The 24,519-nt window shown below is 34.3% G+C and overlaps 1 protein-coding gene across 4 annotated transcripts in view; it reads left to right on the forward strand.

Annotated features, from left to right (window-relative positions):
* Positions 1–24,519, forward strand: part of SESTD1 (SEC14 and spectrin domain containing 1) — a 138,861-nt gene that overhangs the window by 60,604 nt on the left and 53,738 nt on the right. For all 4 annotated transcript variants that reach the window (XM_060152531.1, XM_060152533.1, XM_060152532.1 and 1 more), the window contains 2 exons: positions 535–625; positions 4,605–4,718. In XM_060152531.1, the coding sequence (XP_060008514.1) occupies positions 535–625; positions 4,605–4,718 (205 nt within the window). The remainder of the gene's footprint in view (positions 1–534; positions 626–4,604; positions 4,719–24,519) is intronic.

Consider the following 24,519-nt stretch of genomic DNA (forward strand, 5'->3'; position numbering starts at 1 on the left):
TCTTATATACACCAATGCTACTTCACCTCGTTAAATTTCCCCAAAAGAACACCAAGAAGCTTATTTCCAATGGTTTAATAATAGCTTACTTTATTTTCTACCTGTTTTGAAATATCACTTCACAACCTTACACTTCTGGCAGGAAGGAGAGACAAGAAGTACGTCCACACTTGGCAGTCATTAGTTACCTACTTCACTGTGATCCCATTTTACAGATGAAGAGATTGAGAGGCTAGTGAGACTATTTGAATGTTGCTTTGATTTCTTCTCTTTTTAAGACATTGAATTTACGTGCTTTTAGAGTAATTTTCTTACCAAATTAGCTTATAAATTGTCAGTGTTTCCTGAAATGAGAAAAATAAATTGCTTGAGAAAACTGAAAGGACACTGAAGAATTCATTTATTGACAGTGCAAACCAAGTCAATTGAGATTAATGCTGCTCCATGTATGATTACACTGTAAACTTTATTTAGGATTATTAAGAATAAAATAGGAAGCTTGTTTTAATACTCTGTAATTTTGTTTCATTTCAGTGAAAAGTGTAAGGCTAGAGGATTTACCGTGATTGTGGATGGCAGAAAATCCCAGTGGAATGTGGTGAAAACAGTAGTCTTAATGCTACAGGTAATTTTATTTTTGACTATTAGGAAGTGGTTTTATTGTACAGCAACAGATGAGGTGATAGTGGCAAATGCATTTTGTTTATTGGACTGTGCCCAAGCTTCTCAGCAGTGACTGAGTTCTGAAATGCACAGGTCACTATTGGATTGTTTAGATTCAATTCTTACAGGTTTCACTTGAGTAGTAAAATAAATTTCAACCTTATTCTAAAGGTTTGTAAATGACCAAAAATAATATGTCATGTTTAAGTAATTTAAACAACTAGGCCAATGAGTCTCAAAGTGTGAGGGCAGAGGTTATCAGACTCATCTAGGAGCTTTTGCACACTGTAGTAGCTGCATCATCCCACCTCCACCCCCTCCTAATACCACAGGTAGGGAGTACGACTGGGTAAGTCTAATCCGAAAAAGCTTCTCAGGTGGTTCTGATAGGTTTCTCCTTTCTGTTACCCTTTTTCCTTCAAAAATCACCAGGATTCATAATAGTCTTATATCTGTCTCTGATCTAGAAGAAACGTACTCTGACAGCTGTGTCCTTGGGGGCTTTAGCAGCTCACAGATAAGCATTTCATAAACAGCTGTGATTATAGAATCCCTGATCTGGTCCTAGTCTTATGTTTATATTTCCTTGTGCTCCTCACAGAATGTTTCTGTAATCCCTTGCACATAGTAGGTACCTAGTAAATACTTGTTGGTTTATTGTGAGAGTATTGAGGATACTGTGATCTGAAAGAGAAAAATACAGTATTTGAGTGATTGAAAGGGGACAGATTGCTCTGATGTACCTGGGTTTCCTTAGAAGGGCTTGTATAGAAAGTAAAAGTTAAGTGAGTTAAATAAGGAAGATTATCTAATTTAAATGAAAGAAGGTGAAAAGGACATTCCTGGCAGGGACACTGTCAGTGATAGCTCAAAAATTAAGTGAATACAATGAAAGGAGCTGATGACAGGCCAGTTTGGGGGCAATATATTGGCTGTTACGTGGGATGTTGAACATTGAATTAGGTAAATATTAGTGAGATTGAAGGAAAGATCAAGAATTTTAAATGAACTGGGAAACAATCGGTAGCTGCTTTAGGGTTCTGTGGAAAGAAATATAATTTAAAATTTTAAATGATAACTAGGGAGAATGAATCTTAATGGTTTATTTTTATTTGTGATAATTAGGAAAAAGAAATTCAAGGGATGGGAACTGGTAATTTCAGTTTTTAGTTTTAGTGCTTAGTATTGTTCAGGTACTGTGCACTAAGCTTGCTATGTAAATGATCTCATTCAATTTCATCCTCACAAACTTGGGAGGCAGGTTCTACGATCCCCAAAGGTCTTCAGGGATTTTAAGTAATGTACCCATGGGAGTACATTACATGGGAGTCACGATTGGAACCTGGCACAACCTAAGCCCCAGGTTTTTATCCTTTAAAAGTGTATATTTACCAGTGGGATGTATCTGAGGTGGTTCCCAAATTATCTCCCCATTACCTTATTCTTAACTGGTTGGCCTAAACCTTCATCATTAGAATCACTCCTTTGGGTTGGAAAGGACAGGTTCCAGTGGATCAGTTTTCACGGGAACACAGATTGGTGTCCCATAATAACTTTTTCTGTCAAATATCTTCCCAGCACTTTTGTATTCCAAACCCTGAAGATTAACTCTTCTCTGTACAAGTTGTTACAATAACTATTAGATGAGAAATCCATTAATTATGACCTTGTGTTCTTCCATTCAACTGTGTCACAGATGAGCTGTTTGGGACTTGCTGTTTGAACTGGACTTTGATCAGTGGCACTTTTGAAGAACAATCAATGGATGATTTAATCCCCTCTTGCGATTTCTTTTCTGATAGGTATTTTAACAACTTTTGGACTTATTAATAGTTAAGATTTTCAGAAGTTGCAATGGCCTGTTGTTTGCTCCTAGTCAAACAGTTTCTACATACAAAGTTATTCATTGCTTTTATTTCAGAAGGTACTGGTACTGGCTGTTTGGGAGCCCAGAGCTTAGTGCTGGCTCTGCCTGTAACAAATATTCTCTAAAATGAGTGGCTTGGTTTCTCTTGTTTCTCACAGCTTTAATACGCAATGATTTTGAAATAATATTCTAACACAATCAACATATAAATAAACCTCATTCTACTCTAAATTTCCCAGCCCCTCTGATAAAAGTTTTGATAACACTGAGGTTTTTTTTTTTTTTAACTTTATTCACAACCCAGTCATTGCAGGAGGTGCTAGATTTGTGATGTGCACAGTGACATGTTTAAATTGAAAAGTTTTCTATTTTCCCCTAATCAATACTTAATATTATAATTATATAACATTATTATTCAGTAGTGCTATTTATGGTCTAGAATAGTGGTTGACGACTATTTTATAAATAGAGTTTATAAATAGAGTTTTATTGTTTACATATTGTTTATGGCAGCTTTCATACTATGTGGACAGAATTGAAATAGTTGCAACAGAGACTGTATAGCCTGCAAAGCCTAAAATATTTATTATCTGGACCTTCAGAAAGAATTTACTGACTCCTGGTCTAGAACATTTGGAATGGTATGTTAGAACTTTAGCGTCAGACCGACCTGCCTTCTAATCCAGTGCCATCCCTCACAACTCTGTTCCCTTGGACAAGTTACTTTAGTTCTCTCAAGCTCAGTTTACTTTTCTGTAAAATTGGAAGGATAACATCCACTTGTTAATGTGAATTCATTTATTCAGCAAAGATTTATGGAGTATCTTCTATATGTCAGGCACTGTCATAGGCTCTGGAGATATAGGAGTAACATTATAGATAAGGTACCTGCCATTGGGAAGCCTGTATTCTTTTTGAGGAGTCAGACAATAAGCAGTTAGACAAATTACTAAGTAATGTAACATCATATAAGGATAAATGCTATGTAGAAAAATAAATTGGTGAAAAGAGACTGAGTCAGATGCTGCTACTTTAGATAGGGTGGTCAGAGAAGGTCTCTCTGAAGAGGGAATATTTGAGTAGAATCCTAAATAAACTGAGGAAGTACTCCTAGGTATAGGGCAAAGAACATTCCAGGCAGAGGAAACATCAAGGGCAAAGTCCTGAACTGGGAGCAGACTTGTCACATTCTAGGAGCAGCAAGAAGGTCCGTGTGGCTGTGTTAGAGGAGTGAGCTGAGAGGGGAGAGGTGTGAGATGAGGTCTGAGGTCATGGAACCTGAGCTTGGAGGGCCTTCTTGGCCTTGGTAAGGGGTTTGAATTTTATTCTGGGCCTGAGAATACGTGAAGCAGGGAGGCCTGCTAAGAGGATATTTCAAAAGCCTGACTAGTCTGGGAATGTTAGCAATGTAGGTGGTAAAAATGGGTAGGTTTAATTAAGATATATTTTAAAGATAGACTTCATGGGACTTGCTGATAAAATATATGTGGAATATATATTAAACTCAGTAAATGTTAATTTCCATTCTTTAGATGATATGAATAACTGCATCTAGTAAATGTGAAATTGTATTTGTCGAGGTTTAGTTTTGTCCTCTTCTTCAAGTTAATAATCACGCAGAATCTTGGCCTTTTTGCATAATGGCTGGTAAGAAATTTATTTTGTGAGAATATTGATTTACGTTATTGGAGGAAATTCTCTAAGATGATTGTGTTACAAAAAATGTTTTTCATATTATAGAAAAACCAAATTTAATAATTTCTCAACTAAAAATAATCTTGCAGCTTAAATATATTCCTGTTATAGAGATTCAATAAAATACAAAAATAATTCACATGTACTGTCTGTATTACATTGTTTTTTGAAATCTTCTCTGAATCAGCTTGTCTTTCAAGTATTTCTGTATTGCCATGTACATTTTGAAGTTTGCAGTATTGCTTCTATTTTATTATTTTAATTATTTTCCAAAGGTCTCCTAGTTACTCAGCCTAATCATGAATATCTAATAATTTATAACTTTAATAAATTATTCATTTTACATGTATAATTTGTAAATTTTTTTTGTATTCTATAGAATGTTGTTCCAGCTGAAGTGTCCCTCGTTTGTGTAGTGAAGCCAGATGAATTCTGGGATAAGAAAGTAACACATTTTTGTTTTTGGAAGGAAAAGGATAGACTTGGCTTTGAGGTAAATATACTCTATAAGAAAATAGAAGTGTGTTATATCTTTAAAAACAGAATTTGCTGGTATTATTTTGTTTATTCAGCATTGGATACTAAGCAGTGCTTATGCAATGCTCAATCAGTGCCTAAGTAATGATTAATATTTAGTCAGCATTCACATACTTGTTGAATGAATTATGATTCTTTGTCAAGGCCACAAATGCTTTCTTGTTTTCATTTTCATCACTCTTTGTGAATCTTTGGAATAAGTAAAAGCTTTTTATTAAAAACATTTTTAAGGACTTCCCTAAAAATCCGACATGCTGCACAGCACGGCCAAAAATAAATAAATAAATGAAAATGAAAATAAAAACATTTTTATTACCTTACCAAGAAGACATTTAACTAATACTAGGAAATCCTAGACATTCAGAAATTGAAGTTAGAGCCTATTTTGTATGATGTCATAATTATTTCTTAGTATCTGGTTTGGTTTTGATACATGAACACAGTTATCCGTACTTTCCTATTGGCATTACTCTCTCCCTCTTACTTTTCTTGTGTGAAAGCTTGGTTGACCCTTGAACAACATGGGTTTGAACTGCACAGGTCCACTTACAAGTGGATTTTTACAGTCAGCCCTCCCTATTTTCGGGTTTAACATCCACAGATACAGAGGGCCAACTGTATTCATTGTACTTTGCCATTTTATATAAGGGAATTGAGCACCTGTGGGTTTTGGTATCCATGGGGTTTCCTAGAACCAATCCCTTGTGGATACTGAGGGAGGGCTGTACATATTATTGTAGATCAGAAAGAAGTCCTAAGATGGAATACAAATTTAAACAATTCAGTCATATTTTTCCTTCCACAGCCTATTAATCCCAGCTTCCTAGTAGGAGAGTTGATAGATACTAAACTTTACATTAGTTAGTGTAGCACTGAAGGGTGCAAAACCTAACTCAACCCTGTAGAATCTAGCCTTGGAATGTTTACAGGAGTCAGACAATAAAGACTCATTGTGGACTTTGCCAGACTACAATAGTCATTTTTATTTTCAGTAAAGTCAGTTTTTCTTGGTATGGAGGAAAAGTCTCCAAGGTGTCTAAGATAAAGATTTAAGAAAATCTAGTTAAAAGTTTTTAAATGATGTAGCACAAAATGTCTTTAAAATGTGTGATTTTTTTCTGCACTTAAAAAAAATGTTAACTGCAGTAAAATTCTTCCATTTTAGTGTACAGTTCTGAGAGTTCTGACAAACACAAACCGGTCTGTAACCATCACCATAATCAAGAAACTAAGGAATATTTCATTACTCCAGAAATTCTCTCATGTTCTTCTGTAGTCAACTCCTCCTTCCATCTTTAGTCCCTGACAATCACTGATCTGTTTTATGTCCCTGTGGTTTTTGCCTTTTCCAGAATGCCATGTAACTGGAATGATAAAGTACATAGCATTTTTAATCTGCTTCTTTCACATATGCGTTTGCATTTGGGATTCATCCATGTTGTTGGATGTACTGGTAGTTCCTTTCTTATTGCTGAGTAGTAATCCACTGTGTAGATGTACCACAGTCTGTTTATCCATTCTCCAGTTGAGGGACATTTGGGATTGTTTTCAGTTTTTGGTGATTATAGATAAAGTCACTGTAAACATCTGTGTATAGGCTTTTGTGTGAAGTTTTTATTTTAAGAGATAAAATACCTAGGAGTGGGATTCTTGGGTCATATGGTAAGTGTATGTTTAATTTTATAAGAAACTTCCAAATTGACAGTTTCAAAGTGGCTGTATGATTTTGCATTCCCACAGGCATAGTGTGAAAGTTCCAGCTGCATTTTTGTCAGCACTTAGCATTGTCAGGTTTTCTTTGTTTTTAAATTATAGTTACTCTAGTAGGTGTGTAGAGGTATCTCAGTGTGGTTTTAATGTGTATTTCTCTAATGATTAATGACATGAGTATATTTTCAAGTGCTTGTTTGCCATCCATGTACCTTCTTTGGTGGTGTCTGTTCAATTCTGCCCAATTTTTAAAAAAGAATTAAGGTTTTTTGTTTTCTTATTATTGAATTTTGAGAGTTATTTATATATTTTGAATAGAAATCCTTTATCAGATATGTTGTTTGCAAAAATTGCATCCCCATCTGTTGTTCGCTTTTTCATTCTTTTAACAGCGCTTTTAGAGAAGTTTTTAACTTTGATGAAGTCTGATTTTTAAATTTTTCTTTCATGAATCAGGCTTTTGGTATCATAGCTGAGAAATCTTTGCCTAATCCAAGGTCACAAAGATTTTCTCTCATGTTTTGTTTTAGATGTCGTATAATTTTAGGTTTTATATTTAGATCTATCCATTTTGAGTTAATATTTGTATAAATTATAGTCTGACAATATGTATTTTATGACTTCGGTTATTTTAAGTTTGTTAAGGTTTGGTTTTTGACCCAATATATGCTCTGTCTTGGTGATTTCCTTATGTACATGTGTTCTCCATGTACTGTGCATGTGTATTCTGCTGTTGTAGGTGGAGTGATCTGTAATTGTCAAGATTGTTCACAGTGTTGTTCAGGTCTTCTATAGTCTTTGTAATATTCTGTCCACTTATTCTGTCAATTACTGAAAGAGGAATATTGCATTCTTCAACTATAATTGTGGATTTATTTCTCATTTCTATCAATTTTTTCTTCATGTATTTTTAAGTTCTTCTGTTGAGTTCATAGATTTAAAATCATTATGTCTTCTTACTGAGTTGACCAGTTTATCATTTTCATTATTAAATGTCCCTTTTTTATCCATGATAATAATCTGGTTCTGAGGTGTACATTGTCTGATACTAATGTAGCTACTCCAGCTTCCTTTGACTACTGTTTGCATATTGTATCTTTTTCCATATTACCTGTTTACATATCATCTATTTACCTATTTCTTTACATTTAAAGTGGATTTTTTTATAAATATAGTATAGCTGGGTCTTGTTTTCATATCCAGTCTGACAATCTGTCTTTTCATTGGTTTATGAGACCATTTATATTTAATGTAATTATTAATATGGTTGGATTAAAATCTTCCATCTTGCTAGATTTTATGTATTTTTTTCTTTTTCTGCCTTCTTTTGGATTGAGTATTTTTATGATTACATTTTATCTCCATTATTGACTGGTAATTTATATCTCAAGTATTTTTTTCCAGTGGTTGCCCTAGGTTTACAATATACATCTTTTATTAACGGAGTCTTATCTTCAAATAATATACCACTTAACACTGGTAATTCCTTAATACAGTATATCTCTAATACTTTCCTTCCATTGTTTACATATATTTTACTTTTACTGTAGTGTAAGCACACAATATATTGCTACTGCTTTTGCTATAGATAGTCTCTTGTCTTTTATAGCAATTAAAATAATAAAAAATGAATTTCAGTTTTACCTTCATATATGACATTTCTTTACTACAAACTTTTACTTTGCTAATATGTGTTGTGAATGATCATAAGATACATTTAACATATAGCATTTCCCATACTTAGTTTTCCCCAGGGCTCTTCCTTTGGGAAGCATCTCCTGGAAGTATGGTTGCTCACAACACCCAGTGTTCTTCATTTCTTTTCAGCTTTTTGGCTGGTATGTTCCTTCTGCCTAAAGAACTTCCCTTAAAAATATCTTACATTCCAGGTCTGTTGGCATTGAGTTTTCTCAGATTTTGTTTGCCTGAAAAAAGTCTTTATTTCAGTTTTGAAAGTATGTTCTGTTGGTATAGAATTTTCTTTCACTGTTTGTTTGATTTTTTTTCTTTTAGCACATTAACTATATCACACCATTGCCTTCTCATTTCCTTGGTTTCTGAGGAGAACTCTACTATTATTTGTATCTTTGGTCCCCTATATGTTATATATCTTTTATCTTCCTTGGCCACCTTCAAGATTTTTGCTTTGTTTTTGGTTTTCAGCAAAAACTGAAAAAATTTTTCAAATCTAGACATTTTGTAATGTCTAGGCATGTTTTATTTGGTGTTAATTCTGTTTGTTGTTTGCTGTACTTCTTGGATCTCTGGTTTGACTTCTGCTATCACTTTTGGAAAATTCTTAGACATTTTCATTTCAAATATTTCCTCTGTCCCATTTTGTTTTTCTACTCCTTCTAACCTCCAATTGCATGTATGTTAGACCATTTGAAAATTTCTCACCATTCTAGGTTGGTGCTCTATTTCTTTTTCTTTTTGTGTTTCAGTTTGGGTATTTTCCCTTGATCCATTTTCAAGTTCACTGTTTGTTTCCTTGGCTGTGTTGAGTTTATTAATGAGCCAGTTGTAAATGCACTTTATCTCTTTTACCAGGTTTTTGGTTTGTAGCATTTCTACTGGATTCTTTCTTATGGTTTCTGTCTCTTTGCTGTAATCCCCATCTGTTTTGCATGTTGTCTTGCAGTTCTTCCATGAGAACTGTTAGCATATATCATAGTTATCTTAAATTCCATACCTAATAGTTCCAATATCTGGGTCTGTCTTACTCTAGTTATGTTGTTTGGGTTTTTTTCCTGACAGTGGGTTGTTTTCTTTCTTGCTTTTTGTATGTTGGGTGTTGGACATCTTGTTTAGGACAGTAAAGACTGAGATAAATCGTATTTTTGCCTGCACATGGACCCATCTTGGTTTGTGCTAGGATTTTAGTGGGGCAGGGGAGGGGTTGGTTTAGTCTAGCCAGGAGTTGAATTGGCTTTGGCTTTTGTTGTTGCTCTTCTTTTCCTCAGTGTATCACAGGCTTTAGATTCCTCTAGAGTTAGTGTTTGTCTCACCCAGAGCTGTAGGTCTTTCCTTTGCACCTGTGCCTCAGAAGAGGTCTCTCTTTGCACTGTTGACCCTCCTCAGGAATAGAGTGCTGTTACTTGTTACTCAGTGTTTGTCGGTAGGGCATTTTCTGTTGTTCTGATTCAGCCTCAGTCTTAGGCAGGCTCTGTGACCCAGGGTCTAGGGGATAGGGCCCTCTTCCCCAGCTTTAGGAGGCCTATGGTAGTCTGGGCTCAATATATTCCTGCCTCCATTGGGATAGAGGGCCTGTCTTTCCCCTTCCTATATCAGCAGTGGGGTTTTATTTGTGCTCTAAGGTCATCCAGGCTTGCTGCCTTCCCTCGGGACCTGAAGGTTTTTGTTCTCTAGGGGAGAAAGAGTTGAAGAATCTGGGCTGTGCTTCAGCTTCATGCCTTTACAGTGGTGGTTGCTGTGTCCTTCTTCCAGACCTGTTTTGAAGTTGCTTATCTTCCCTACCCCCAGTCTTTCTTATGAGTCCCTGGGAGGTCTGTGGAGAAGAGTCTACAAGTGAGTTTGAATTCTTCTTGTATCTTTGCTTCCCACAGGTTCTGTGCTTTCATACTAAACTACATGTGGCCTTAAGCAATTCATTAAAAACTTTAGCTGAATTCTTACCTGGCTTGTATCATACCTGGTATTTTCCCCAGGTAAGCAAGTGCTCCAGCTCCATGTGTCCTTGGATTTCATCTCTCCTTAGATTTCAGGTTAATTGGTTTTCCTGTGGACTTAGAACTCTCTGATGGGTTCAAGAAAAGTTGTCATTTTTCAGATTAATATGCATTATTTTGTTGTTGTAAGGATTGGAACAATGCTCTTTCCATCTTTCTACATATCCTAAGCAGAAGACAGTTGTTTTGTTGTTCAGTTTTATCTTGCAGACTTTTGTCACTGGTTGGCTTGACTGTGATGTAGATTTATTAGAAGCTGTGTGCCAGCAGTGTAAGGGAAGGTAGCCCTGGCTGCTGGATTATGTTAGGAAAGGTGTTACCCTGATTGCTGGATAGGAAGCTGCATACCAAGGAGGAGAATCAAAAGTGTAGTGAGGGAAGAAAGCAAAAGCTGAATGTAGGAGGCCTGGATGTTGCCATGGTGAATGAGTATTTCATACAGGCAGGGAAGTCTACCTTTCATGCCAGGGGCATGCAGGAAATGTTGCTCTGAAGGAATGCAAAGTGGACGGAGCCCAGTGGTTCAGAAACTAACTCTGTGAACTCCAAATAGAAGCAAAGGTCCTTTTTGTGAGGAACCTGTCACATCCTGCTTAGGTGTGTGCATCTGATCAGAAATGTATGCCTAGTTGGGTCTCATGCTATATGAATTTGTAGTGGCTAAATACCTTGCATCTTGGAGGAAAAAATGGAAGACAGAATTCCTGTCTGCCTTGAACTGATATCATAGATTGATGTTTTAAGACTCAGGTTTTAAAGCTGCTTCTGTCAATATATTTTCTTTTAGACACTAAAGAGATTCAGTTAGAATATTTTTCCCAAGTAAATAAGCACTAGACACTTATTTAAAAGCCTAATGTCCTAATGAGACGAGAGTAATTTCAAATGCTGGCTAATATACCGCCAAACATAATCAGCTTTAAGGGGCAATTCAACACCAGCCATTAAATGATACTTAGAGTTATATATAATTAAATTCAATATAGATGTTTGTTTGATTAATAATTATTTTCCTTGATATCATTTTGGATCATTTGGGCTGTTGTAATTAAGCCTATGTTTTTGTATATATTCTAAATATTTTTAAAAGGATAACTTTGTTATGAGTACTGGTGTTCCTGTAAGCAAAAGTTTTTGTTTTACCTTATTGAATTATTCATAACACAGACTTATTACTAGCTGTCCACAATATTCATCAGATAAACACCCAGTTGTCATTTTAATGACAACCTGTTTCCATGATTTCACATTTTCTTGCCTATCATCCTAAGTTCTTTCTTCTAGATGGGCTTCCTCTTGTTCACTTCCCTAATGTTTTTCATCAGCAACTGAATATTCCTTTCTCATTGGTCACCTAAATGTTTCTTTATATATCCTTCTTGTCTCTGAAATTGATACCTTTCATTTTCTTTGATACCTGTTCATTTTCCTTTTTAGCAACTCAGATATTCCAGTACTTTCTGACCTTCAGCAACATTATACCTGGTGGCTTTGATACCTTTTGCTGGTTAGATAATAGTATCTATAGTCTGTCTAATGACAAGGTAAAATTGAAGTAGTACTGGCGTTAACCTTATCCTCAAATTGAGAAAGTAATAATCAAACTGATCTCACCTTCTCATTCTTTATTGTCATTCATGATAGTCAAAGTGTTATTTTTACTGGTGATGATAACAAGCCACCATTCTAAGTTGTTTTCTTCTCTTACCTCGTCTTATTACTACATCTGATCCTGTTCTCTTTTTGAGGCCATACTAATGTTAGGATCTAGGACCAAAGACTTCCTTCATGTTTCTCTGTCAAGAAAACCTCTGGCGCCATCTCTTCTGACTTCTTTGTACCTTTTGCAGAAAGTTATTTCCTTTAGTGAGAAAAATATCCTTTCACAAACAGATATAAGCAGACATACCCTTTGAAATAGTATGTGTATAACACACACACATGAATCTGTACTAAGCACACAAAGATATATACAAAGACACATTTTCACTTTAGATCTTGCACACACATTGTTAGCATAAATAAAATTTAAAAGTAAAACATCTGAGTGCCTACAGAGTGAAAGGTTCAGTGTTAGGTTCTTTAGGAATGTTTTATTAGGAGAGGATAAGTGTTTTAGTTACATATGGAAGAGTGGGAGTAAAGGAGAAATAAGTTTTAAGTCTTTTTGTAAATTGAATTCCAGAAAACCTTCATAGATGTTTTGATTAAAGACCATATGATAAATATCTTTCTCCTCAAACTTGCTGAACAATGCTGTGTGCTAGTTAATAACTACTGTGGCTTAGTTCAATTTGTCTTGTCTTAACCTAACATATATAAAATAAAGGAAAAAGTAATATTTATGTAGGACTTTACTATTTTAAAAATATTATGCTTTTTTAATTTCCTTTGAAAAGACTTGGCAAAAACTCATGTAGGTAGTGGTCTTTTTCCCTCCTTTTTGTAGTTCCTCCATTTTACTCTGGTTCCGTTTGTGCTTGTTACTAGGTTTCAGATTTCCCTGGAAATAGATCTGAAATTTAGATTTCTGATTATTAAAATGATAGCTGCTTTGAATATAACCAATAAACGTTTTCTTCAAGAATTTAATTGTATCCATACATATTAGGATATTCATGGAGGTGGATATTTGAAGATAATTAACAATTGCTTACTAGATAAAAATTAGAATATAATCCCCATCACATCCCTGAACAGGTAAGATAAAGCATATGTTAAAGTGTGATTTTCATAAGGGTAAAATCATGACTCTCATGTAAATATAAAATAAGTGTAAATTAAACATATTATGCAAATCATTAACTAATGAAGTTATCAGTAATTTGTGAGGTGTGGTTCAAAGAGCATTTGAAGAATTTAGGATTTTTATAGGCAGATAAGATTGCCAAATTAGATACAAAACTAGTTAATGTCCTGCAGATCCATAAATTCTAAACTTTGAGGTTCTCTGTTACCCTACTGGATGGAAATTTTAACTACTGCACAGATCATAAATTATTTGCATTTCTTCTGGACAAAATCTAAAAGTTAACCCTTGTCCCTACAGATGTTAGTACCTATTGATTAGTCTGTAGAAAGTCAGTCGAAGGCACGAGCTCCACACTGCATGAACTAACACCCAGTATTATCTTTTGACCATTCCCTAAGATTTAGATAGTTTTTTGGATATGTGAATTATATTTTTATAGGATTATATTTTGTAAAATTTGAACATTAGTGACATACTGAACATTCATATCACTGTAGAATAATAGAAACTACTTTCTGAAGTTTGATATTATTATTTTCATATCAATCTCTCTTTAAGCTTTGTATTCCTAGCCACGACTAGTGTTTTTTTTTAGTGTTTTCTCATATTATTTTCCAAATTGTTAAATGCTTAAAGGAAGACTTCATTTTAAAAAATATTCCCCTTTTTAAAGATATAAGCAAGTTTTTTCACTTAAAATACATTATTTTTTTTTTCTTTATACCTTTTGACCCCCTTCACCCATTTCTTCCACCCCCCACCCCACCTCTGGCAACCACCAAGCTGTTCTCTGTATTTATGAGCTTGTTTTTGTTTTTGTTTGCTAATTTTTAAGATCCCACATATAAGAGATGCTATTCTTCTTTCTTCTTCTGATTTATCCAGGAGGTACAGAGGTTTTGGAGGAAGCTCTGTGCTGTTTTCCCTAGTGACTGCACCAGTTTACATTCCCACCAGCAATGTACAAGGGTTCTGTTTTCTCCACATTCTTGCCAACACGTGTTATTTCTTGTCTATTTGATAATAGCCATTCTGGCAAGTGTGAGATTATATCTCATTGTAGTTTTGATTTGCATTTCCGTGATGATTAATGATGTTGAACCTGTTGGCCATCTTTATGTCTTCTTTGGAAAATATCTGTTCAGATTTTCTACCCATTTTTTAATCGGATGTTTGTTTTTTTGCTATTAAGTTGTATGAGTTCTTTATACATTTTAGATATTAGTCCCTTATCAGATATATGATTTCTAAATACTGTCTCCCATTCAGTTGGTTACCTTTTCATTTTGTTGATGGTTCCCTTTGCTGTGCAGAAGCTTTTTAGTATGATGTAGTCCCACTTATTTATTTTTGCTTTTGTTGCTTTTGCTTTCGATGTCAGATTAAAAAAAATCAGTGCCAAGACCTCTGTCAAGGAACTTACATCATATATTTTCTTCCAGGAGTTTTAAGGTTTCAGGTCTTAACGTTGAAATCTTTAAACCATTCTGAGTTAATTTAATTGAGTTTAAAATCTTTCTGATATTATCAGTTGACTAGTTAGTTGGAGATCTGTCAGTCATTCAAGATTTATCACTCAGCTAGAAATCGTAAATGATATGGTGGTTTTATTTTAAATGAAACACTCGTCAATAACAGAAACCATAAAATTCACTGATATTTGTTATATATAACCACTTAATAAGGAGCATAAGAATGGTAATCCTGAAAATTTGCCTCAAGACAATTATCCCCAGATGAATAAATTGTACTCATTTCATCAAAATTATTTCAATATCATAATGTCTTTAGTACTCTAAAAATTATGGTAAAAAAGATAGTATATAATGTGATTAAATCGAATTTGGATCTTCATTTATGGGGAATGAAAGACTTTCTACACAGTCAGTGAGTTGTCTACCAGGCCAGGCTTGCAGACATTTTCTCATATATAGTTGCTTAAAAAGAAACGTAAAAATTATAAAAATAAACCAGCTGGATTTCTTTTTTTAAGTGTAAAAGTTAAATTTCAGTTTATAAAAATAGTTTCCCCCTCTGTTTTTGATGGCATAATACCATTTTTCATCCTAATTTATATGTAGTCTTAAAATCCAACATGAAAGTAGATAGTTTTAAAAATGATTTACAATTCATTCTGTATCTTACATAACTATTTTAAAATTAAAGATTATGACTTCCATTTGTAGATGGGAAGAGCCAGAATTGGTCTTTCTTTTACTTTGGTATATGTTAAGATGGTATTATGAAGTTCACTTTAATTCAGTATTTTATAATATTAATAATTCAGTGAATTCTTTTTTTAAACTTAAAACAAGCTCATTGTATATTACTTTTACATTATGTTCTGGGAAAAAGTGATAAAATGCTATAGAATGATATAAGATTTTCATACCTGTTTGGGAAGTACTGCTTTAGAGTGATGCAGTGGACTGTTCTCTAAAATGTACAGTACCTTTGGAAAATGTATTATTTTAAGTATTTTTTGAAAAAAATGAAATGTTGAGTTCGTGGTTCCATCTTCTCCACAAGCAAGGCATTGTGTGATTTTTAAGGAGATTTGCTTTTGAGCTAGAAAAATGGTCTTCCTATCAATTAACCACTTAATTAGAGTAGATGACAATGTCAGTAGATATTTGGAAGTTTTATAGTAGATAATAAACAACTGACTATATGATGTTTAAATGAATATTCTAATGCCTAGAGTCTTGTCCTTTTTAATATTTTTGCCCTAATTCATAGTGTTATTTCTTATTCGTTAAGGAGTCACTTAACTAAAGATTCTAGCTTTTTTATAGCTTTGGAAAATATTTCTTTAGAATTTTCAACAGTTATGTCATTATTTCTTTGTTTTCATATTTAGAATCATAGGTGAAAAGGGGTCAGACATAATACATGTGACCTCAATATTATGTTTTAGACTCTTATTTTCTAGTTTTGTTTTTAATTTTGGTGATCATTGCTTTGGGGGACTGGATTTTTTATTTATCATTTTTTTCCTCTTTGCCGGTAATAAAACATCTCCTATAAAATAAAGTAACTCCCTGATTTGCATTGCTTTATGTTCAAACTTTTGTACAGGTTTGCTGTATTAGTGGCTTCTTTAAGAACTGTAACAGAAGGGAATATAGGAAATTTTACTAGTATTTTGTAGTTTAAGAAGCTGCAATGAATGATTTTAGAGAAAATAACCTAGTGTGGGATTCCAAATCTGTTTTGCCACATTGGCTCTGAAATGTGTCAGTTTTCTCTTTTTTTTTTCATGTAGATTGTCCAGAAATCTTTCTCTACACAACTTCTTTTTTTAGCATTTCTTTAACATTTTACTTCAGGCCTGAAACTCCCACTCTCCCCCACCCCACCCCCGAAAAACGCAGTGTCTTATTTTTGCTTGTGCCTTTGAATTTATTCTTTTTGTGAAATCACATCCCTCTGTGACATTTGCTATCACTTAAGAATAGAGTTAAATTGTCTGTCCAAACTTGATTTATCCTCTTGGAAGCAGTTGTCTGTAGTTGATACATTGCATTCTGGCAAGTGGTGTCATTTTCCAAAGGCCGGTGAACAGTTCTTTACCTTTGTAAAGAGTGTACTTTTGCTGTGTGCTGGGAGTAGGGCTTCTCCTTCCTCTTTAGGATGCCACTCCTGACTCCCTTCAAAAAAGGTGATTCTTAGATATACAGCATTTTCATACAGTAAGATTCTTTCCTACTACTGCAAACTCTTCCTAAAATGTTTCCCTCATTCTTTTGAAACATGTATTATACAATAAAATAGAAGCAGTTATAGCTGTTTTGCCAGCCTCCTCTACACTTTCTCCTCTCAAGTAAAGATGAGATTACTGCAGTGGAAACACATATTTCACCATGGTAGATAGTTCTCTAAATTGTTAATTTGAAGTGATGGTAGTTTTGAGTCACCTGACTGTTTAAACTATTGCGCTTTTTTTCACATTATTTAGCTTTGAGATACCTTTGCTGTTGATATAATTCTGTATATCTACATGGCAGATCTACTGTTTTCACTTAGAACAGCCACCAGTGAATTTTATAAGAATATGGATTCTATAAAATTTTTGTGATGATGGAGAAAATTTGTTCTATGCAGGTCTCTATAATTATGATGTTCCCTTGTTAACGTTTGTTTTGCGTAAGTAAAAATATAATAGGAGTAATCTTAGCCAACTATTTAAAAAATTATATTTAGTAAGGGATAGTATACTCTCAAATATATTTTACATCATGAAAGAATCTGTACTATTTACATTTAAGTTGATTTTTTAGGAAAAGCTTTCAAGAGGAATATTCGGATGTAAATAAACTTTTGCCATATATAACAATAACTGCGAATTTTCCCTTTGGCTTATTAAACTTGAAATCTGTTGCTAATGATTTTACTGTATTTAGGAACTACAACTGCAAAATGATTTTAATGTATTTAAGTATAATAGTGAGATTAACCAGAGTGGGTAAAAAGTGACAAGTGCTCTTTTCATTGGGCAAGACAGGTCATATATTAGAGAAAATGGCCCAAATTAAATGTATAGGATGACAACTCATTAGAATTATGACCTCTTAGAGCTTAAAGAGACATCACAGATAATTTAATGCAGCTGCCTTCTTTGGCACATAGGGAGATAAGCCTGGAGTGAATTCCTTTAGGTTGACTTCTACAAGTCAGTGAATTTGTGGCAGAGCTAGGGCACAAACGTGGAGTGATTGGCTCCTGACTCAGTATCCTTCCAATTATCATATAATGGTGTTTAACCTAGGAAAGGGATTTGGAAATCATTTGGGGTATTCTAGTAAAGCCTTTGGCCCTCTGTGCTACTACAACCAAAGGGACAACATTTAGATTTAGTTAGAGTATTTTCAGTAAAGGCTCTAGAAGCAAACCAGAAAACTTTAATCTATTTCTTTTTTATAAAAGCGTGCACAACTCTCTCTGGAATGTTGCAGAAATAAAAAGCTCATTTACTTTGTAGAAGCATGACTTATTTATCCTTATATTCCCAGCACCAGAACACATAACTTCTAATAAATAATACTTCTAATAAATAAATTTAATGTCCAGTAAATAATGAATGTTGAACATTTGATGTTAAAATGTCAAATTATAAGGGACATGATAGCAATTTCTCAAGAGATATGTTTTCACTGCTTAAATTGAATATTGTGCCAAATAAGGAGAGCAGAAATAGAAGAGCAAAAAGACCATTCATTGTGTTATTTAAGTTTTCTATTCAGTCCTCTTTTCAGGAGAGAGTGCTCTGGAAATGTTATCTTTTCAGATGTGAATTCATGCTCAATTTAGCAAGTAGTTTATTTCCTCATGGAATAAATACATATTTCTTTGTTTCATTATTGGTATATTTCTGTTTAATAGATTGACAGTTTTGAAGAAAGGAAAAGCCCCTCCCTGGGATCTGATTGTGTTTAATTTTCTTAGTGTGGAAGTTTCTGTCTTGATCCCAAAAAGAGTTGGTGGCAGATTAAATGGTTTCCGTGGCCTAACTCCACTTACTATTTCATGTTTAACATCATGCCTGTCTCTAAGAACTAGTCTAAAGAAGTTGCATTAGAACAAGAGGATGAAATAGAGGCCCTCTTTAACAACTTTTTCACTAAGAAAACCATTTTCTGTGTTCTTTTTATTGTTTATCTTAAATTAGCTCCCATTAGTACCAAAACAGGAGAACAGTGAAATTGATATGCTAAACTCTTCATAGTAGAGATAGCATTAAATTGCCTTTTAAAATAGATAGGCAAAATATAGTTTGTTGTTATTAAACTAACCAAAAATGTAATTTGATGTTCAATATCTTTTTTATTTTTTTAATGGAAAAAAAGAGGCACATAAATTCCTTCTGCTTTCTGTCATCACCACCACAAGATTGTCCATTTTTTCTCTAACCTCCTTATTTGCTGCCTCAGAAGAGTTACCCTTTCTTCAGTCTGAGTTGAGATCTCGTGGTGCCCCTTCTGTCAGTGATTCCCTACTTCTGTTCATTCTTTCTGTTTTTAGTATTTTAATATAGTATTTAGAACATATTCTTAAAAAATACATATAACATGAAGCTTAATAATAAAACACTTGGGCACCCACGACCCAACCTAAGAATCCAGATATCAACAGCTTGAAATAAATTTGAGTGCCCCTCCCTGGTCTCATTCATATACCCCCCATCCCTTAACACCTAACTTATTTGTGTCTACCCATCCTTTGTTCATGTTCTCGTGCATGTGTGTGTGTGTGTGTGTGTGTGTGTGTGTGTGTGTGTGTGTGTATTAAAAACATAAATGAGAAAGACAAAATCTTTAGAAGAAAATAGGGAGTGTTTATCTTTTATTATTCTTTTATATCTATTTCTATAGAGTTCCCATTTAAAGATATTGTTTATTCTTAATATATTTTCACCTATTTTTGAACTTTATAAATAATATGATTTTAGTCTTCAGTACCTTGCTTTTTCTTACTCATCATTATATGTTTAAGATTTATGCATATTCTTGCAGTAGATGTAGTTGATTCATTTTCACTGATGAATGTTATTCCATTCTGTGAATAAAAACAATTTACTTATTCTCCTATTGATGGACATTTGTGTTGTTTCCATTCTTTTGACATTATGAATGATGTTTACGTTCTTACATATGTCTCCTGGTAAATATGTATAAGATTTTTCTGCTTGCAGAATATCCAGGCATAGGTTATAGAAATGTTCAAGTTTTCAAGATAATGCCAAATTGTTTTCCAAAGGTGTTTTAATTTATGTATGCATTTCTGCTGTGTAAGAATTCATGCTGCCCAACAGCTTTGCTGACACTTGATACCAGCTAAACCTGGATATTTGCCATTCATTATGGTTTTTTCTTTTCTCAAATTGTTGTTGGGTTTCAATGTTATTCTTGTCTCATAATATGAGTTGGAGTATTCGCTGCATTTCTATTCTTTGGAAGCATTTGTTTAAGATAGAAATGATCTGGGAGACTTCCCTGGTGGTCCAGTGGCTAAGAATCCGCCTTCCAATGCAGGGGACGTGGGTTCGATCCCTGGTAGGGGAACTAAGATCCCACATGCTGTGGGGCAACTAAGCCCGTGCACCACAACTAGAGAGCCTGTGTGCTGCAATGAAAGATCACGCCTGCAACAGCTAAGACCTGATGCAGCCATAAATAAATAAATGAATAAAATTTTTTTAAAAGATTGAAATGATCTGTTCTTTGATATCAATTAGTTGAAGTATAGTTAATTTACACTATTACATTAGTTTTGGGTGTACAGCATAATGATTTAGTATTTTTAGAGATTATACACCATTAAAAGTTATTACAAAACAATGGCTATAATTCCCTGTGCAGTATAATATACTCTTGTTGCTTATCTATTTTATACATACTAATTTGTATCTCTTAATTCCATACCCCTATCTTGCCACTCCCCCCTATCCCACTGGTAACCACTAGTTTGTTCTTTGTATCTATGAGTTTGTTTCTGTTTTGCTACATATAATTATTCATTTTATATTTTAACTTCCACAAATAATTGATAACATAGTATTTGTCTTTTTTTGTCTGACTTATTTCACTAAGCATAATAATCTCTAGGTCCATCCATGTTGCTGCAAATGGCTGAATTTGTTTTTTTTATGGCTGAGTAATATGCCATTTTATATATGTATACATGTGTGCGTGTGTGTATTTACACGCACACATGTATATACACACACACACACACACACACACATACACCACATCTTTATCCATTCATCTGTTAATGGACACTTGGGTTGCTTCTGTATCTTGGCTATTGTAAATAGTGCTACTGTGAACATTGGGGTGCATGTATCTTTGAATTAGTGTTTTTGTTTTTTTCTGGATATGTACCCAGGAGTGGAATTTCTAGATCATATGGTAGTTCTATTTTTAGTTTTTTTGAGGAAACTCCATACTGTTTTCCACAGTGGCTGCACCAATTTACATTCTTACCAACAATGTAATGTGGTCCCTTTTCTCCACATTCTCGCCAACATTTGTTATTTGTGGTCTTTTTGGTGACAGCCATTCTGACAGATATGAGGTGATATCTCATTGTAGTTTTGATTTGCATTTCTCTGTTGATTAGCAAGATTGAGCATCTTTTCATGTGCCTGTTGGCCGTCTGTATGACTTTGGAAAAATGTCTGTTCAGGTCTTCTGCCCATTTCTTTATCAGGTTGTTTGGGTTTTTTGATATTGAGTTGTATCAGTTGTTTATTAACCCTTATTGGTCATATTATTTGGATATTAACTCCTTATTGGTCATATCATTTCCAAATACTTTCTACCATTCAGTAGGTTGTCTTTTTGTTTTGTTGATGGTTTCCTTTTCTGTGAAAAAGCTTTTAAGTTTGATTAGGTCCCATCTGTTTATTTTTGCTTTTATTTACTAATTCTTTTTTTTTCCCTTAGGAGACGGATCAAAAAAAATATTGCTACAATCTGTGTCAAAGAATGTTCTTTGTTCACCTCTAAGGATTTTATGGTTTCAGGTTTTACATTCAGGTCTTTAATCCATTTTGAGTTCATTTTTGTATATGGTGTGAGGAAATGATCTAATCTCATTCTTTTAGATGTAGCTGTTTAGTTTTCCCAGCACCACTTATTGCTAGGACTTCCAAAATTGTGTTGAATAAAAGTGGTGAGAGTGGGCATCCTTGTCTTGTTCTTGAATTTAGAGGAAAGGCTTTCAGCTTTTTACCATTGTGTTTGATGTTAGCTGTGGGTTTATCATAACTGACTTTTATTATGTTGAGATATGTTCCCTCTATGCCCACTTTGATGAGTTTTAATCATGAATGCATGTTGAATTTTGTCAAATGCTTTTTCTGTGTCTATTGAGATGATCATGTGATTTTTATCCTTTTGTTAATGAGGTGTATGACATTGATTTCTGAATATTGAACCATTCTTGCATCCCTGGAATAAATCCCTCTTGATCATGGTATATGACCCTTTTTATGTATTGTTGGGTTCAGTTTGCTAGTATTTTGTTGAGGATTTTTGCATCTATATTTATCAAAGATATTGGCCTGTAATTTTTTTTTTTTTTGTAGTGTCTTTGTCTGGTTTTGGTATCAGGGTAATGCTGGCTTCATAGAATCCATTTAGGATCTTTCCTTCATCTTCGGTTTTTTGGAATAGTTTGTGAAGAATTGGTATTAGTTCTTCTTTATATGTTTTGTAGAATTTCCCTGTGAAGCCATCCAGTCAGTCCAGGGCTTTTGTTTGCTAGGAGTTTTTTAAATTACAAATTCTGTTTTGCTACTAGTGATCAGTCTGTTCAGATTGTCTGTTTCTTCTTTTTTTTTTTTTTTTTTTTTTTTGCGGTATGTGGGCCTCTCACTGTTGTGGCCTCTCCCATTGCGGAGCACAGTCTCCAGACACGCAGGCTCAGCGGCCATGGCTCACAGGCCCAGCCGCTCCGCGGCATGTGGGATCTTCCCGGACTGGGGCACGAACCCGTGTCCCCTGCATCGGCAGGTGGACTCTCAACCACTGCACCACCAGGGAAGCCCTGTCTATTTCTTTTTGATTCAGTCTTGGCAGGTTGTACATATCTAGAAATTTGTGTATTTCTTCTAGGTTGTCCAGTTGGTTGGCATATAACTGTTGGTAGTATTCTCTTGCGATTTTTTTTTTTATATCTCTGGTATCAGTTGTTATTCCTCCTTTTTTTCTTTTGTTTATTTGGTTTCTCTCTTCTTCGTGAGCCTGTCTAACGGTTTATCAGTTTTGTTTATTTTTTTAGAGAACCAGCTCTTGGTTTCATTGATCTCTTCTCTCTTTTGGTATCTATTTCATTTATTTCTTCTCTGATCTTTATTATTTCCTTTCTTTTGCTGACTTCAGGCTTTGTTTGTATTTCTTTTTCTAATTCCTTCAGATGGTAGGTTAGGTTGTTTATTTGAAATTTTTCTTGCTTCTTGAGGAAGGCCTGTGTCGCTGCAAACTTCCCACTTAGAACTGTTTTTGGTGCACCCCATAGATTTTGGAAAGTTGTATTTCCATTTTCATTTGTCTTCAGGTATTTTCTCATTTCCTCTCTGATTTCTTCATTGACCCATAGGTGTTTTTTGTAGCTTGTTGTTTAGTCTCCACATATTTGTGGTTTTCCCATTTTTCTTTCTGTAATTGATGTCTAGTTTATTAATTCTGTTGTGGTTGGAATAAATACTTGATATAATTTCTGTTCTCTTAAATTTGTTGAGACTTGTTTTGTGGACTAGCTTGTGATCATTCCTGGAGAACGTTCCATGTGCACTTGAAAAGAATGTGTATTCTGCTATTTTTGGATGAAATGTTTTGTAGACATCTGTTAAGTTCAGCTGGTATATTGTTTCCTTTAAGACCACTGTTTCCTTACTGATTTTCTGTCTGGAAGATGTCTATTGATGTAAGTAGGATGCTCAAGTCCCCTACTACTATTTTATTGGTTTTTCCGTAACATCTTATGGGAAAACCGAAATGAAGTTTTTGGCCAACCCAATATTATTGTCAGTTTCTCCCTTTATATCTGTACTATTTGCTTTATATATTTAAGTGCTCCTGTTTTGGGTTTATATATGTTAACCAGTGTAAAATCCTCTTCTTGTATTGATACCTTTATCATTATATAATGTCCTTCTTTGTCTTTTATTATACCTTTTTTTTAAAAAAAGTCTGTTTTGTCCCTGCTTTCTCATCATTTCCATTTGCATGAAATATCTTTTTCCATCTCTCACTTTCAGTCTGTGTGTACCTTTAGCACGGAAGTGAGTCTCTTATGGGCAGAATGTAGATGACTCTTGTTTTTTATCCAGTCAACCACAGTGTGTCTTTTGATTGGAGCATTTAGTTCATTGACATTTAAAGTAATTATTGATAGGTATGTACTTATCGCCATTTTATTACTTGTTTTCTGGTTGTTTTTGTAGTTTCTTCTCTGTTGATTTCTTCTTTTTGTTTCTTCCCTTGTGGTTTGATGATTTTCTTTAGTATTATGCTTGTGTTTCTTTCTTCTCAGTTTTTGTGTATTTGTTGAAGGTTTTTGATTTGTGGTTACCATGGGCTTCAATTATGTTGACTTATAACTATACCTATTTGTTTTAAACTGGTAGTCGTTTAAATTCAAACACATACAAAAATATCTACATATTTTACTCCTTCCACTTTGTGGGGTTTTTTGTTTTGTTTTTTTTTTGCGGTACGCGGGCCTCTCACTGTTGTGGCCTCTCCCATTGCGGAGTACAGGCTCCAGACGCGCAGGCTCAGTGGCCATGGCTTACGGGCCCAGCTGCTTTGCGGCATGTGGGATCTTCCCAGACCGGGACACGAACCCGTGTCCCCTGCATTGGCAGGCAGACTCTCAACCACTGCGCCACCAGGGAAGCCCCACACTTTGTGTTTTTTGATGTCACATTTTATATCTTCATTTTATGCCTTCACTGTTTATATAAAGTTATAGTTGCTGTTATAATTTTTTGTGTTTTAATCTTTGTACTAGCTTATTTAAGTGGTTGTTCCTCAGCCCTAACTGTATATTTGCTTGTCCTACTGAGATTTTCCCTTTTCCATGGATTCTTACTTCCC

The sequence above is a fragment of the Lagenorhynchus albirostris genome, chromosome 6 (genome assembly GCF_949774975.1).
Source record: "Lagenorhynchus albirostris chromosome 6, mLagAlb1.1, whole genome shotgun sequence".
Classification (NCBI taxonomy): Eukaryota; Metazoa; Chordata; class Mammalia; order Artiodactyla; family Delphinidae; genus Lagenorhynchus; species Lagenorhynchus albirostris.